This window comes from Brassica napus, chromosome A8, assembly GCF_020379485.1.
Source record: "Brassica napus cultivar Da-Ae chromosome A8, Da-Ae, whole genome shotgun sequence".
Classification (NCBI taxonomy): Eukaryota; Viridiplantae; Streptophyta; class Magnoliopsida; order Brassicales; family Brassicaceae; genus Brassica; species Brassica napus.
This window is the reverse complement of record NC_063441.1, coordinates 13,918,457-13,934,425: the sequence shown is the minus strand read 5'-3', so window position 1 is coordinate 13,934,425 and position 15,969 is coordinate 13,918,457. Positions and strand designations below refer to the sequence as shown.

Below are 15,969 nucleotides of genomic sequence, written 5' to 3'. Positions count from 1 at the left end.
CTGTTTATTTTGTTTTCAAAATATTCATCAACAAATTCTTAAAATTAATTTTTAACCAATTATTTTAATTGTGATAAAATGAATAAATTATTTAATATTTTATATGATATACTCAATTGAATATAAAATAGCCAAAAGTTGATATATGCCATAACTAATTTTAATTCTTTTATTATGTTTATCAGTTTAAAATGGGCTATTTTGGTTATTTAAGTTAGAAAAATTGGTTATATAGTTTCTTGTTTTCTTTAATCTAGCTATTACAAAGCTTTCCTTTATACATATCTTTTAAGAGATTTCTTAACTAAGCATAAATAGCTGAGATTAATACAAAAAATATATGCTCTTAATTGTTTATAAAAAAGTGGATGCCATAAACCAATATTTCATTTTTAACATTGAGGCAAATCTCTGGCTATGTTAGAAGATAAACAAAACATTTTAAGCTCCTTCTCACGCCATTGCTTGGTGTACCGAATTCTGTTTCTGGGTCTTGTTATCTGCTCTTTCTCACTGGGAACCTCACTTTCTGTGACAAATACAATTAACATACCTTCACAATCCCTCATATGAGATTCTCTTCCCTAAAATTCACAGTTATTATCTATATAAGAGCATCTCCAATAGTAATTTCTTACTAAAGATTTTCGAAATTATATATTGGTGTATATATATATATAAGAATATACTAAAATCTTAAAAACCCAACCAATAATATGTTAAATTAGATATTGTTGGTTGGGTTTCCACAATGTATAACTTTAAAATTGGTGTATAATTAAATATTACCAGCTTCTTCCAGTAAATATTATGTACACCAATGTATAACTTTAGAATTTCATGGTAAAAGCCTACTATCGAAGTTGCTCTTATCCTCTCACATTTACTGGGAAATCCACACAAAAAAAACTCAAAAACACAAGAGGATATATTATGTCATCAAATCCTAAGCTAAGTAAATGAACTCAAGTCCTTTAAGACTATTGTCTCGTCTCTTCTTCAGTTTCCCCACTTCTCTAAGCTGTGAGCACACATATTACTGATGGTTTACTATCATCCTAAACCGTTTTTGTAACCAAACCGGTTAAAACCGGTTTACAAATTTTGATTCAATTGAATTATCCTCCTATCCATCATTTTCAGTAGCTAGTCTTCGGAGAGTTTTCAATTAAAGCCATGGCGACCAGAGCTTTGCTAGCCGTCGTAACTGCTTCACCACCACGCATGATCCAAATCAAAGCCTCAACCTTTTCTTCAAGTCTCAAGTTCCAAAGACATATTACAACATTAGCTCGAAGTTTCTCGTCGGACACGAACCCCTCCGTTCTTCAGCCGCCGGACGTATCCCGTCTAGCTGAGACAGCTCGAATCTCTCTCACTCCTTCCGAGGTGTAACCCTTTTACTAACCCTTTACGTTTTTCTCTATGCTGAGTTCTCGTTATTGTTCCTCTTGTTGTTCAGATTGAGGAATGTGGAGCTAAGATTCGTCAAGTCATTGACTGGTAATGAATCCAAACTCGTGTCTGTAGATAGTTTCGTGTTGTGTAATTCTTTAAAGCTATTGTCTTTGTGGTATTGGTGGGAAAATGTAGGTTTGGTCAGCTTCAGCAAGTTGATGTTAGCAGTGTGGAGCCAGCGATTAGAGCAGGTTTGTGTTTAAAGTACACAACTTTCTTCTTTGTTTTGGTGTTTTTTTGTATCTTCCTGCGGTTTTGTTTTGTGTGTTTGTAATGTTTTGCTGGTATGTAACATTCATGAAAGAGTGAAACTTTGGGGGAAGAAAGAGTGTTTATTATAGCTAAGTTTTGTTGCATCCATCTCGTGAGTACTGAATCAATGAGTTTTATCCTGTTTCGAGTTGAGACATGTGGACAGATCTTTGAAAGCAAAGTTGATTGGAGATTAGGGACTTGAGTCTTTGTAGTCTTAGCACCATTTTCTTGGAATATTGGTTAAAACTCTGCCTATTTGCAATGTCTTGATCCTTGCTGATCTTTTAAAGAAACTTGTAGAGATGGAAGGTGGGAATCTGCGAGAGGATGCTCCTGAAACATTTGAGAACAGGTTTGATCTTCATGCGGAATTGATTCTTGTTTTAGGACGAAAGGCATCTACTACTAAAGTTTGTATATTCCTTATACAGGGAAAGTATAAGAGCTTCGATTCCAAGCTTTGATGAGGTGTATTTGAAAGTACCTAAAGTACTAAACAAAGAGTGACTTTTTTTTGTCAGGTATTCTACTCTATCCATGGAAGAGGAATCATTCATAGTTTATCTGCTTATGATGTTTAGCTTTATATGTTAAGAATCTTTGTGTGTGTGTGTCTTTTTGTGCAGCTTCTTCGGGTGTGGCTGAAGATATTTATTCTCAGCTCCGGTTATTGTTCCACCATCTGTTTGTTTTCTTTAAAAAAAATAAAAATTGGTTAGGAGAGAGCAAAGCTTGCTCTACATTATCAAGTCTCACGTAGTCCACTACTCTACAACATGGTGATACTTTATAATCTCAATCCATCCATTTCGATCGGTGATCGTTTTTAAACCCGCGCCAGTCCATTGTTCTACAACACACAAGCTCATAGCATTCCTTATGTTGAACGTTGTTTTGCCAATGGCATGACTCTGCATTGTGACTGAGTCAATGGTCGAACCGGTCCAACTGGTTTAACCAGATTTTAAATAATTAAGCATAAATATAAAATTAGATATTAATTTATATAAGTTTTGTTTTATCAATATCATAATTATATTAATAATATAAAATATTATGACTAATTTTAAGTAGGCAATTATCCAAATTATCATGATTTCATATAAAATTATTTAAATTTGATTTTTGTTTTATTTTTCACTTAATTTAAAAAAAACCCAGGTTTTGATATTAAATCGGGTTACTGGTTTAATTACATATCTGGTTATTAATACAATCTGAAACCGACTAGATAAGCAAGTCATGATTTGACAGGCCAATCCGGTTTTAGAAACACTGATTTTGTCTTAATGTGTGGAAGTTTTGGATCCGAAAGCTTGCATCTCTAGTACAGAGACCAATTCATGTTAAATTATTTCTTTAGGAAAGTAAACACCTCTCAACAAGAATCAAACTTGCAACTTCTTAGATCCCAACTAGATGTTTTAGAGTTTTAGCTAATAGGTCAATTCGTCGTTGGTGACATGTGCTTTTTTTGTATACTGTGGATTGGTGTAGAAAAAAAGAGAGACAACAAGAGAGCATAGACACAATTATTCACATCATTAAAACAGCAAAACAAACATACATTCCAGTCCGAATATTTGAGAAATGCATTCTTAAGTACGTGAAGAGTAATCAGTTTAAGGCGGCTGAATTTCACAAACTGACAGCATGATAAACAACAGTTTGTCTGAGCCAAGAACTCCAAGCTTAGTGTAGTCTTTGATCTCAATATATAGTGGATAGTGTTACTACAATCTCTCATGACAAGATCATTTACTCAATGTCTAATAAAGTATTCATGTTCTGAAACTCAGTTTATGTTCTTCAGCTGTTTCTGCTACAAAAATATCTTCGTTAAATGTTATCATTAATTTATACAGCAGTGACATAAGAGTCTGGAAGCACTGAAGCACATTTGAATTATTCCGGTAAGCTCCAAATACGTAGATTCCTATGACGTCTGTCCAAAATGTCAAAGTCCTCGTTACGTTTATCCCACGACACACACCATTTCTAACATCTTCTTTCATTTATTTTCTAATGAATAATCACACGACTTAACATACAAATATTATATATATACACACATACATTCACACTAACAGGCAAAACACAGAAGTCTAAGTATGCAATCGTGGCATCCCTCTTTAATTAGTCGTTATTTGTTTGTTTTTCGCTAGCTGGTTTGTTTGATTACATACGTGGCTGAGGATGTAGCCTCTTGTTGAGAAAGAGACATACGACAGAGATATCATCAACCTTAACCGTCGGATATTTCTCTCTCCATGCATTAGCCGCCGCCTCTGTCACGGCGTTGGCCGCTCCTGCCTCATTCTCTGACTTCATCACCACCACAGCCACTTCTTCGTTACTAAGTACATCCCACACCTATACAAAAGAAAACCATTATTTACATGGATAGAAAATTTAAATTGTTATTTATAATTTGGCTTCTAGTTTGTCGTCAAGAATAGGTCAGCTTTGAAATTTTATAAGACTTAACCAATTTAGTAAAGACTTTAGTAAATTTGTTTTTACAATTTGGTGTTCATATATAATAACTCAAGAAATTTTGGGATTCAAGACGAAAAAATCATTTGGCTATGCTTAGGACCGGTCAAAGAAACTTTAAACAGTTTGTTATTATACGTACCCCATCGGAAGCAAGGAGCAAAAACTGGTCGCGAGAAGTGATTTGATGCGTAGAGACTTGAGGAGTCGCAATGACACCATAGCTTTTAAGAGCGAAATCACCCAAAGCCCTAGACATGGCTAGACCGGGCCGGTTTTCATGTGGAAGCCATACTCTTTGAATATGTGGCTCTGACTCTAATGCCAAGACCCTTCCGTTGCGTTTTTTTATTCTCTCGGCTTCGCCTACAAAAGTAATTAACCCAAAAATGCTGAGCGCTAATAAAACCGGTACGTGACATTGTTTACAAAAATCGCTTTATCCCTAGCATCACAAACTTACTAGGGACACTTGGCTTCAGGTCTGTGGTTAATTGAACCACCTTGATTTCTCCATTCTCACTTGCTCCAATCATCACAGCCCTTGAATCTCCTAGATTTGCCACCATCACTTGATTTCCCTGTCCAAATGTTGTTGTTTAATATTACAAAAATTATATGAGTATATTAACATCATGTTCAAATATTGTTGCTTAATGTTACAAAAGTATAATTCTGTACTTCAGGATATATACTATACAACATTTAATTAGAAGAAGAAGAAAATTACTACTCTTTTTGCATTGAAGATCGAAACATCACTTATGATCAGTGTTCGATCCATAGGGTAGGCCACATGAGCGGTTGATTAGGACACATGAATTATGTTTTATAATTTTTGATCAGAATTTTTCATTGTTTATGTATTTTTCTACAAAGCTTAGGGCCATAAGCAAAATTTACAATGTTTGGACATGTACTGCTTATGATACTTAGAATAATTAGGTCAAAACGCAATTTAATATGAAACGGCAAAAACTTGAAAGATTTTCAAGAAACTTACGTGTGTAACGGCGAGAACAGCAGTAGTTCCGGAGGAAGAGCAATCAAGGGTATTTTTGAGTTTAAGAATTCTTTTGTCCATCAACAAAAACGTAGTTTCACAAATGAGTTTCCAGTCTCGAGTCCCTGAATGGTTATTCATATGACCTAACAATAAAGATGGCAATTGGTTTCTTACTATCTTGCTCACCAATTCACCCTTCTCACCATGACCATCAAACACTCCACACAATGCTCCTTCTTCTGTTCCATATCCCTACAATTTTACCATTCATTTTATTAATAAGAGATTGCTTTGGACAAACATATATTTACACTTCTGAATATAAAGTTATTTTTAAGAATGCAAAAATTCAGAAAAACTTATTTTGTAAGAATATGGTAAGGATTATAATCAAATACCAGGTGGAGAACGGCAGCATCTTGATTGTAGCCCTTTCCTCCAGCTAAAGAAGAGACAGAGCCAAAGCCTTGATGAACATCGTGTTGTTCAGAGTGTAAAACTGCATTTTCTTGTCCATAATCTTTTATCTCATAAATCTGGTTTCGATCTGTTGATCCTCCTGAGGATAAACAGAAACAAAATCCCATTTTGTAGATTCTGTATATGTGTGAAATGAGAGGAGATCAAACAAATGAAAGAGTTTGATACACGATTTTGCGTATGCATATACCCATTTATATAGCCTTTTGTGATTCTTAATCGGCAGTATATAAATATATAGTTATTGATTATATTATATGGATTATATATTTATCTCGATGACTTGTATCTTTAGCATTTAGGATGAAGGATTCAATTCTGACGGGGTCGAGCTTTATTTTTTTATTGATGGCATTTTTGGGTAAAACTTAACAACAATCAGATATATTTGATTAATATCTAAAACTAGTTAAGTATTTATAGAATCATACTTCGTTATTTCAGAGGTTGCATAACATTTAACATGTCAATATACAATATTTTCATATATAAACATGAAGTAACGTAAAAATGTATTTTTCATTCATGTTATTTTCACGTTTTATTTTTGATCACACCTTCTATACTATATATGTGTATATATAAATACAAACATAGTTATCAATTTGAGAAAGCCATGGATCTCAATGGTCTCCATTCTCACAGACGACTGACAGAGGTCACATATTCGATTTTCTGTCAACGTGGTAGTACTATAACTTTCCAAAAAAATTGTAAAAGACTTTTTTTTATTTGGAACACCGCTTGCGGTAGAGGTATAGTCACTATTAAAAGTTTACCCAAAATAGTTTTTTTTAACCAAAAAAACATAGTTATCAATACCAAAGTGACTAGTAGTTTCTATAGACGATTTATAAATAACTGCCGTCAATTAGAATCAAATAGCTAAAATGAGCCGACCATGTGGGCAAAAAGAGATTACACTCATACTCAAAATTATGGACAGAGTAAATTACGATACGTAACGTTATTAACTAAACAAGAAAATGTGTTAACTTATTTAGTTAAAAATATCAACTTGGACCATCCCAATATTCTACTGAAAGGACACACGGTGCTGTGGCGTTACGTGTGATTAGTATCTTGGTTAAACTACTAATTGGTTTATTCGAGAATATTAATAGGAGTTTCAAGTTATCAATGAAATTTACCGATGTGATTCCTGTTCTTTGTCATTGCCAGCAAGTTAAACGACTAAACGTCATGCATCTCAATATGCGAACAAAGAAAGATTGCTAACAATATTAATAAATTCCTGTTCTTCACTGTTGTATTACAATAGTATACATATACAAAGTTTAAGTGAATTAAAATGATATTTGTAATTTTTGAATTTGTAAAACAGAATGAAGTGTACTTTGTAAGTTCTAAATTTCTAATTAGGACGGTCTCTCCTGGCCTTTTGGACATATCAAACGATATAACTTCGTCAACTCTCATATCCTTTTTATTCAACAACTGTATAATTTATTTTTATATATAGTAATGACTAATGAACTAGTTGGTCTCCTTTTCATAACTATAGTATCTATGTATGAACATATATACCAGCTTGGTGAATACATATATTATGGCTAAGACGGTATATCACCGCTTAGGTTAATGCCGGTTTATATTAACCGTTGGTGCCAAATTGCCTCCAAAATATAATAAGTAGACTAGATTCTTCTGGCCCGGTGGATTGCACCCGTTTGTGAGATGTAATGTCAACAAAATAAACAAGTCGGCGTTATTTTATTTTCATAGACTACCCCGCTACTCAATTAGAGAGACACATGATGTGTAATCTTGTAGGATTCCAATCTTTTGATTAGTTAGATTCCCAATTTAATTAAGTCAAACATTAAAAAATCATTTTCTCGTACTATTAAAAATATACAATGGCTGTAGAACAATGGTTCTTCTACAGAGATATCGTGTGAGAACCAATGTCATGCATGTTGGCATCGTCATCCTAATTCCTAAGGCCGCATGCATGGCAACGTTCTTTTATTTTATGTTTTGGTAATTTTTACGTTATCCTATATAAAGTCGCAACCTAAAATCTGTTCGTCAGGATTGTGAATGGATTGCTAGAGATTGTATGGTCCCAACTCCCCAAATAACACATCAAACGATCAGGCTGTCCATCAATATGAACATGTAAGGGTCTAGTAATTATATGTCAACCTAAACATCAAAATATGAAAACTAATTAGAAGCTACACTAAAAGTACACTGATATAAACTTATTAGAAGCTGAGGAAGTACACAACTTTCTTCTTTGTTTTGGTATTTTGTATGTTTGTATTTTTCTGCTGTTTTATTTTTGTGGTCGTAATGTTTTGCTCATATCATCATATGAAACATTCATGAAAGATAGAAACTTTGGGGAATAAAGAGTGTATTATAGCTAACTTGTAAGTAAGATCTGTTGCATCCATCTCGTGAATAATGAGTTTGATGCTAATTCGAGAAGACGCATGTGGACAGATCTTTATAAACAAAGTTGATTGGAGATTAGGGCCTTGAGTCTTTGTGGTCTAAGCACATTCTCTTGGTAAAATCTTAGGATCGAGGCATATTGGTTTTTACTTTAGTAAGAGGTCTACTTATCAATCCTGATTCGTTTGGCAAGTGGAAATATACCTCATCATTACATTGTCTTGATCCTTACCGATCTTTCAAAAAAAAAACTTGTAGAGATGGACGGCGGAAACTTGCGTGAGGATGCTCCAGAAACATTTGAGAACAGGTTTGATCTTCATGCAGTTTTTCTCCATCTAGAATATAGTAGAATTGATTATGATTTTAAGACGGAAGTCATCTACAAATGTTTTGATGTTCCTTATACAGTGATAGCATAAGAGCTTCAATACCAAGCTTTGATGAGTTGTATTTAGAAGTACCTAAAGTACTAAACAAAGAGTGACTTTTGTCAGGTATTCTACTATATTCACAGTTTTATCTGCTTATGATAGTTAGCTTTATTTTATGTGTCATTTTGTGCAGCTTCTTCAGGTTGTGTGGTAGCTGAAGAGATTCATTTCAGTTCTGGTTCTTGTTCCATCTTCTGTGTTTGTTGATATCTTTTAGATTTACATGATTTTAATTATCATTTAATGTATATATTTATAATTTAAAGTGGCATTTAGACACATTTAGGTTGCATTGTCATGCATGAGTCTCTAACATAAAATGGGGCATGTACTATAAAAACTTTGAGACCCATTTTTCATACAATTTTTTTTTTTACATAGACTCTACTCTAAGCTTATAAAAGCCAAAAAATGAAATGGACCCTGTGCAAATGCACTTCCAGCACATGACCAGAGCCGAGCCTGTCTATTAGGTGCTGGAATTGCCAATTGAAGGTTTTGGAAGTGTTTGGAACACATTGGAGGTTAAAGAGGTTGAAATGAGTACTTGACAAAGTGAAGCTCAAGTTCATGTGTGTAGAAGCTTTTGGCAGAGAGATTATCCACCTGCCATGATTACAACGAAGTTGGCAGCATGGCGTCACAGCAGCCCAAAGAAATCGCTACATAGAGGACAGTCCAAGAAAACTTACAAGTCATGTAGCGGCTTTTCGTAGCGGGCAAGGGATGCAGCTACGAACATAACGAAGTCTTTAGCGGGGTTACATAATGGGATGAAGTAGTCGATGTGATCTCAACGGTGTACGTACCGGGATTTGGTAGTGGCTTAACAAAGCCGCTACTGAAGATGAAGGCATTGTTTGTGGAGTTTTGGTACAAGGCAAGAAACGACTTTTCACAACGGGATGATGAAGTCGCTATGAACGTAATGAAGTCTGTAGCGGGTTTTGGTAGCGGTTTGGCAAAGCTGCTAGAGATAGGACATTCACAGCAGCTTTTCGTAGCGATTCCGCGAGGTCTCTACCGACTAAAAAAATGATTTTTTATTTAGTTTGACCCAAGATATTTGGGCTGGTCCAACTTGTTTTAGAGAGCCTATAAATAAAGTACTTTATAAGGCAAAAACCTTAACCATCTTATTTTCTCTCACGATTTTGTCTAATCTTGCAAAAGCTTGAACATTTTGATCATTTAAGGAAATGATTCATCTTATATTTGTCTTTCTCTTCCCAATTAACATGATTAGCTTTGAATCTCATATGAGTTTAATATACGATTTCTCATGGAGATTAGTGAGTAGACACTTTGTGATTCATGAGTTAGTTGGATTAGGGTGATTAGGTGGATATTTGGGTTGTTCATAGCTTGATTAACATTGTTTCATACTTGTTAGGTTTTCTTAATGCTAGATTAGCTTTGATCAAGTTGATTTAGAGCTTAAGTAATTTAATGTCCCGAAGGCATTCGATGAAATGCTTGAACCAACATAATATTGTCTTTTACATATCAAGCCAATGGAAATTAATTAATGTTAGAGATGTTAAATGGTTAGTAGACTTGTGATTTATGCATGCTTGAATGTGTTAGGCCAACAGAAGTTGATATTTTAATGCATGATTAGCATGTGGATTATTGTCACAGAAGTGGATTCATCTATTTGAATGAGATCTATACCTATAGACTAGTTGATTGTTTTGTTTGAACATCCTAGATTGAATTTTGATTACCTTCTATCAATTATCTTGCTCATGGTTCCATCCATAGCATTTGATTGAAAGTTTAGTTCTTTCACTTATTTCTTGATTGAATTTGAGATTACTTTTGTTTATATTTCTTGAATTTAGCTTGTTATCAATCATGCATCTTCTTATTTGATTAGATTATGGAAATTTGTGTGTTCTTTGTGTAATAAATCACTAGTTTTTTTTGTGAATTCGATCATAAAATCCTGCATTTATATACCATTTGATTTTGGTAGTTTGCACATTAGATAAATTGACACGTGGTAAAACACAAAAATCAAAATTGGTTAGGAGAGGACAAAGCTGCCTCGAAATTGTCAAGTGTCAAGTCCCACGTAGGCTATTACTGTACTCCTATAGTCTTCAGCATTTTCTGCAACAAAACAAAGCATCCAAAGTTTGAGAATTAGAAGTGAGAACAAGTATAAAACACAAATATAATATACATGAACTTTAGTTTCTACCCGCATTTGTACATGGCAAATGGATCATCTGTAACTACTACACACTGAAGAGGAAAATTATACTGAAATATACATAGTGATTTATGTTTCAAACATTACAAATCCAAATAAGAGTATTTGGGTATTGGTAAGTAGAAAAAAATGCGCAGTGAAGAGAGATCCAAGGACCAGGTGGAACTGAGGTACATGCCTCTAAAGATGCTTCTTCCCTTTGCTCCACAGTGTCTCAAAAGCTTTCATCTACAGATACAATGAAGGTTGTGTTTTCTTATCTATATTAGAATTGGCCACAGAGTAGAGAATTTGAACGTCAATATCAACGGAAGTGTCTGAATTTTCAGCAGCCTGGCTATAAAAGGGACCCTACACTATTTTCATGTCTCCTATTATCCTATGTATAGACAAAATAATATACTACATAACATATAATTCGATAACAAAATAATAAGATAATTGGTTGTGTCTTTCTCGTGCTGGTTTCAACTATCACAAAAATCAGAAAAGAGGGAAAAAACGTAGAAAATGTGAGATCTTTTCTTTTAGCCATTTAAGGAGAACTCATGAGAAGTGTGGTCCATTTGGGTTATTACTTCTCTGAGAACCATTCATGTCTTTGTGTTGTGCCATCACATCTCATATCCGTTTTTACGTATATTAAATTTGTTTTTATTAAGTTTTATGTAACTTTTACAAAAAAAAAGTATTTAAAAAGTTTGGCATTTTTCTTTGAGTGCCTTTCTTATCATATCTTCTTTTCTTACCATATCTGTTAGTCATCATAGACTATAATAGCTATGCACACCTGAAAATATACTTATTCAAAACATTTCCATGTCTTAATAAGAAACAAAGTTCTAACACAGAAAGATGCAATGTAACAAACTAACAATCATTTTGTTTGTTTTGTTTAACTTTTAACTCTCTGAAAGCTTTAACGAAGATATTCTTCTTTTTTTTCCTAACGAAGTTATTCTAGTTTGTATTGTAGCTTAAGATGAATAATATGGATACTTTAACTTATTGCCAGTTAAATTTGAACTGAAAACGTATGATACCTCACAACATGTTCTCTAACAAGATTTGATCAATAAAAAAATTAGGTCACAGCTGCGAAATAATTGTTTTCTGAAAACAGCTGCGCAATAATTGTTACAAACAATATTTGTCCACTTAACTTTATGAATACATAAATTAATTAAAAATAGAAATAAATAAGATAAATACTAAATATAAATTAAATACATTTTAATTAATTATAAGAAGTTGTAATGTATGCACAATCCTCTAGACATTATTTGAAAAGCAGTTTTTCAAATTTTGTTTTTATGTCATTTTTATATTCATTTTCACTAAAAAAAATGACATGTTACACTAATAATAATGACATGATTTATGATTAATTGTGATATGGACAATCACGTTTAATTAATGTTTATTTATATTTGGTAAATTTTTTAGAATATGCTAATAATTTATATATATCATCATTAAATTAAATATATTTAAATATAAAATAAATAATATAATGATAAAATATAACAAAATTTTACAAAATTTTAAATATTATTTAATTCTATTTTAATAGTTATACAATTTTTTTACTAAAACTATTCTTCAAAGTTTTATGCTATTTAAAAAAATATATATATGTAATTATTTTTATCCTAATACCATTGATTTCCTTTTGATATCTACAAATTTTATAAATACTATTTAGTTTTACTTTTAGATAATTACAAGTTTTATATAAGTTGATTTAATATACATGATTATTATTTATCTACAAAAATAATAGTAAAATTTGATAAAATTAATTTAAAGTGCAAAATTATGAAAATATTTATACACATTAATTTATGCTATTTACAAGTTGATTGATTCTGAGACTTTCTATCATTAGCATAAATTTTACATATTTATACACATTAATTTATGCTACTTACAAGTTGACTTTTCTATCAAATTATACATGATTTGTATAAAACTATTATTTTATAGAAGTTGATTTAATATTATCTTAACCAAAAATAGATAAAAATCTATCTAATACTATAATTTTAAATATATATATATATCTTAGTAAATACAGGTTTAAAATAAACAAACCTGTTTATTTTATCTTAATTTAATGTATAATTAAATCAAAATCTATATTGAAATATTGGTAAGAAAGTGCTAAAATCTAAAATATTTTTAAAACAGAGGGAATCGACAAAAAAAAGGAGGAGAGCTGACGCAAAACCAATGGCTCTTTCTGTTCTGTTCTTCACCTCTCTCTCTCTCACGCGTATATATTTTCGAACCTTGTGAGTGTGATGTGATTTCAACACCATCTTCGAGATCAACGAAGCAAGACGAAGACGAAGACGAAGACGAAGAGTCATGGACTGGACGAACGTTTCCTCTGTAAGCTTCTCAGAAAATGCATTACCCATTCGTTGAATTTTTTCTTGATCTTGCTGTTGGTGAAATCACAGAGATCAAGCTCTCTTACAATTGGAGAGCAACTCTGCGCCGTCTTCGTGCCTTTCTTGGTCATTATCGATGTCCTCTTCTCCACCGTCGGACAATGCTTCGATTGTCGCCGCCGCCGATCGACTCAGACATGCCAGCACCCGGATCTGACTCGTCTTGCCCATGAATCTCAATGTGGGTTTTCTGGTCTGATCCTTCTGATCAATGGGTTTTCAAGCTTCTCTGTTTTGGAGCTCAAAGTTTAAAACTTTTTCTTTTGGGAGCTCTAAAGTTTTCAACTTTGGGTTTGAATGTGTATTTGCAGTTTCAGTGAACGAAGTTGAAGCATTGCATGAGTTATTCAAGAAACTGAGCTGTTCTATTATTGATGATGGTTTGATTCACAAGGTGATCTTTTTTTTTTATCTGTGATTGCTCTTTCAAAGCATAGAGTTTTGAGCTGAGCAGTCTTCTCCGATGATTTTGAGGATATTGATTTGTTCCTTTGTTTTGTAGGAAGAGCTTCGATTAGCGCTTTTCCAAGCTCCGAACCTTTTTCTTGATAGGGTGAGTGTATTCTTTAGAGAGACATTGATAGTTTTTTCTTCTTCATGGTTTCTGGATGGATATATGTTTGATTGTTGTGTAGGTTTTTGATTTGTTCGATGAGAAGAAGAATGGGGTTATAGAGTTTGAGGAGTTTATCCATGTGTTGACTGTGTTTCATCCCTCTGCACCAATCCAGGAGAAGATCGACTGTAAGTATCAGTGTCTTACTAATAGTAATGTAACAAAGCTTCATCATGTATAACGCATGGTCTCAAGCATGTTTGTAATCTGTGCCAGTTGCATTTAGGCTCTATGATCTTAGACAAACCGGATTTATAGAGCGAGAAGAGGTATATAATCTGCTGCTACTGCAAGTTTGAGACTGTCTTTTTAGATACGTAACAACAAGTTGAAGTTGTTAATGTATTTAGGTGCATCAAATGGTGGCTGCTATTTTGAAGGAATCTGATATGATGCTGTCAGATGAACTTCTGACCATGATTATTGATAAAGTGAGTGTATTCGGTTGTAATACTCTCTCTCTCTTTAGTTTTGAGTAATCATATTTGGTAAATTCAGTTAGTAGATTTGATTTGTTTTTGCTAGACATTTGCTGATGCAGATTCCGACAAAGACGGTAAAATAAGCAAGGAGGAATGGAGAGTGTATGTGCTTGAGCATCCCAGCTTGTTGAAGAATATGACTCTTCCTTACCTAAAGTAACCAAATCTTCTTCTCTTTGTTAGATTAACTCTTCAATCTAAGATAGCCTTTTGCTTTATGATCTTCAACAAATCTGTTTGAATTTTGAAGGGATGTGACGACGGCATTTCCAAGTTTTATATTCAACACTGAGGTTGAAGACTGAGGCAATATCCAAGTTTTCTATTGTATTTTTTCCCAAATTAGTTGGTGATCATTGTTAGCTGTAAGTAAAAATGTATCTTTTGATGCATACATTTGTAAACTGATCCATTGAAAGTATAATAAAGCATTTTTTTTCCTACTATATCTTGTGTCTATGGGTGCCATATGAACCAGTGATTCAGACATATATTGTGTGGAAAGATCGGAAGGGATAAACAAGAGCAAATGGAATTGAGGCATGACAATGATTGAAGATTAAGTATGAATATTATGAAAGTTTTTATCTACATTATAGAGAGAAAGAAATAGAAAGTGTATGATAGATAATAAAAACACTGTGAATTAGAACACAACAGATTATGACATTAATGTAAGTCAAGCAGACACTGCAGCTGCGACTTGCTAGGTTGCACGGGTACTCCAACTTGGTGCCGTCTCACGTATCGGGTTCGTCGGGGGGACGGGGACGTCTCGGGTACGCATAGGAAACGTCCCCAATATGTGTGAGGTGAACCCGGGACGTCAAGAATCGTCGGGTACGGGCTTGGGCAGAGAAGGAGACGTTCCGGAAACGTTTCTGCAAAAAAAATAGACGTATCCATGAATTTTTGTGTTATAAGAAGTGTAAAAAATTAAATCATATATGTTTTAAATGTTTAATGTGTTTATTCTATTAATTTTGAAAAGATCAAAAGTTGTAATTAAAAAAAAAAGTAATAGTCTATGTCTCTTCGATTCTTCCACTCTCAGTCTCTTGCACTTCCATCTTCTTCTTTCTCTTTGAAACTAAAGTCCCGACCTTTCTCTCTCTGCTGATATATCAGCAACAGAACACATAAGCACTTTCCTTCCCTTCTTGTCTCTTTGTTGTTTATATCACAAGCAACAAAACACGTAAGCATTTTCTTTACCTTCTTCTTGTTTCTGTTAAAACTTATGTTTCAGACTTATGGATATTTTTATATTTTCTTATAATATGGTCGCCGTTTCTATGACGTACCCGTATCTACAAATTTTAAGTTTGACGTTTTCCGTCCCCGTTCCCGTCCCAGTTTCCGGTCCCCGTCCCGGTCCCGGGGCTGCTTAGGCGACTTGTTCTTCATCTGGGAGGAGAGTGCACACTATACATTGTCCACACGGCATGTTCCACATTTCATTAATTTTTTACACTCATATTTTCAAACCATAAAAAAATAACAAATGGCCCATTTGATCTTGGATGATCTAATCATATACATGTGGTTGACCAGAACTTGGCGGAGCAGAGCCATGGGGGCAGAGAAAGCAGCGTACTCTCGGGAATAAGGCTTGTTCCATGTTTCTGACATCAGCAACGATGG

The 15,969-nt window shown here is 33.6% G+C and overlaps 3 protein-coding genes across 4 annotated transcripts; 2 read left to right on the top strand and 1 right to left on the bottom strand.

Annotated features, from left to right (window-relative positions):
• Positions 1–1,033: 1,033 nt before the first annotated feature.
• LOC106359790 (glutamyl-tRNA(Gln) amidotransferase subunit C, chloroplastic/mitochondrial) lies at positions 1,034–2,546 on the top strand. Its single transcript, XM_013799424.3, has 6 exons — positions 1,034–1,389; positions 1,463–1,503; positions 1,594–1,649; positions 2,014–2,065; positions 2,145–2,234; positions 2,340–2,546. Exons 1-5 carry the CDS (start codon positions 1,177–1,179, stop codon positions 2,218–2,220), a joined length of 438 nt encoding a protein of 145 aa, XP_013654878.2. The 5' UTR covers positions 1,034–1,176; the 3' UTR covers positions 2,221–2,234; positions 2,340–2,546.
• A 978-nt stretch (positions 2,547–3,524) lies between these two features.
• On the bottom strand, positions 3,525–11,160 carry LOC106359789 (probable protein phosphatase 2C 61). Its single transcript, XM_013799423.3, has 5 exons — positions 5,614–11,160; positions 5,213–5,467; positions 4,673–4,790; positions 4,352–4,575; positions 3,525–4,086 (listed from the first exon to the last, which is right to left on the bottom strand). The coding sequence occupies exons 1-5, from the start codon at positions 5,800–5,802 to the stop codon at positions 3,892–3,894; spliced, it is 981 nt and encodes a 326-aa protein (XP_013654877.1). The 5' UTR covers positions 5,803–11,160; the 3' UTR covers positions 3,525–3,891.
• A 1,803-nt stretch (positions 11,161–12,963) lies between these two features.
• Positions 12,964–14,771, top strand: LOC106359787 (calcineurin B-like protein 10). 2 transcript variants are annotated; one of them, XR_001272628.3, is made up of 9 exons: positions 12,964–13,165; positions 13,237–13,408; positions 13,539–13,621; positions 13,730–13,780; positions 13,863–13,971; positions 14,060–14,112; positions 14,194–14,274; positions 14,385–14,481; positions 14,576–14,771. XR_001272628.3 is itself a non-coding variant. In XM_013799422.3 (9 exons), exons 1-9 carry the CDS (start codon positions 13,142–13,144, stop codon positions 14,628–14,630), a joined length of 741 nt encoding a protein of 246 aa, XP_013654876.2. In that variant the 5' UTR covers positions 12,969–13,141; the 3' UTR covers positions 14,631–14,771. The 2 variants fall into 2 exon arrangements, 1 of the variants encoding a protein (XP_013654876.2); XM_013799422.3 differs by having other exon boundaries at positions 12,969–13,165; positions 14,369–14,481.
• Positions 14,772–15,969: the final 1,198 nt, after the last annotated feature.

Coding starts and splice junctions, on each gene's coding strand:
- LOC106359790 (XM_013799424.3), top strand. CDS start 1,177: ATGGCGACCAGAGCTTTGCTAGCCGTCGTAACTGCTTCACCACCACGC. Junction 1,390..1,462: donor TCTCTCTCACTCCTTCCGAG/GTGTAACCCTTT, acceptor CTTGTTGTTCAG/ATTGAGGAATGTGGAGCTAA. Junction 1,504..1,593: donor ATTCGTCAAGTCATTGACTG/GTAATGAATCCA, acceptor GGGAAAATGTAG/GTTTGGTCAGCTTCAGCAAG.
- LOC106359789 (XM_013799423.3), bottom strand. CDS start 5,802: ATGGGATTTTGTTTCTGTTTATCCTCAGGAGGATCAACAGATCGAAAC. Junction 4,791..5,212: donor CTGTTCTCGCCGTTACACAC/GTAAGTTTCTTG, acceptor ACATTTGGACAG/GGAAATCAAGTGATGGTGGC. Junction 4,576..4,672: donor CCTGAAGCCAAGTGTCCCTA/GTAAGTTTGTGA, acceptor TTACTTTTGTAG/GCGAAGCCGAGAGAATAAAA.
- LOC106359787 (XM_013799422.3), top strand. CDS start 13,142: ATGGACTGGACGAACGTTTCCTCT. Junction 13,409..13,538: donor TCTTGCCCATGAATCTCAAT/GTGGGTTTTCTG, acceptor GTGTATTTGCAG/TTTCAGTGAACGAAGTTGAA. Junction 14,113..14,193: donor GATTTATAGAGCGAGAAGAG/GTATATAATCTG, acceptor TAATGTATTTAG/GTGCATCAAATGGTGGCTGC.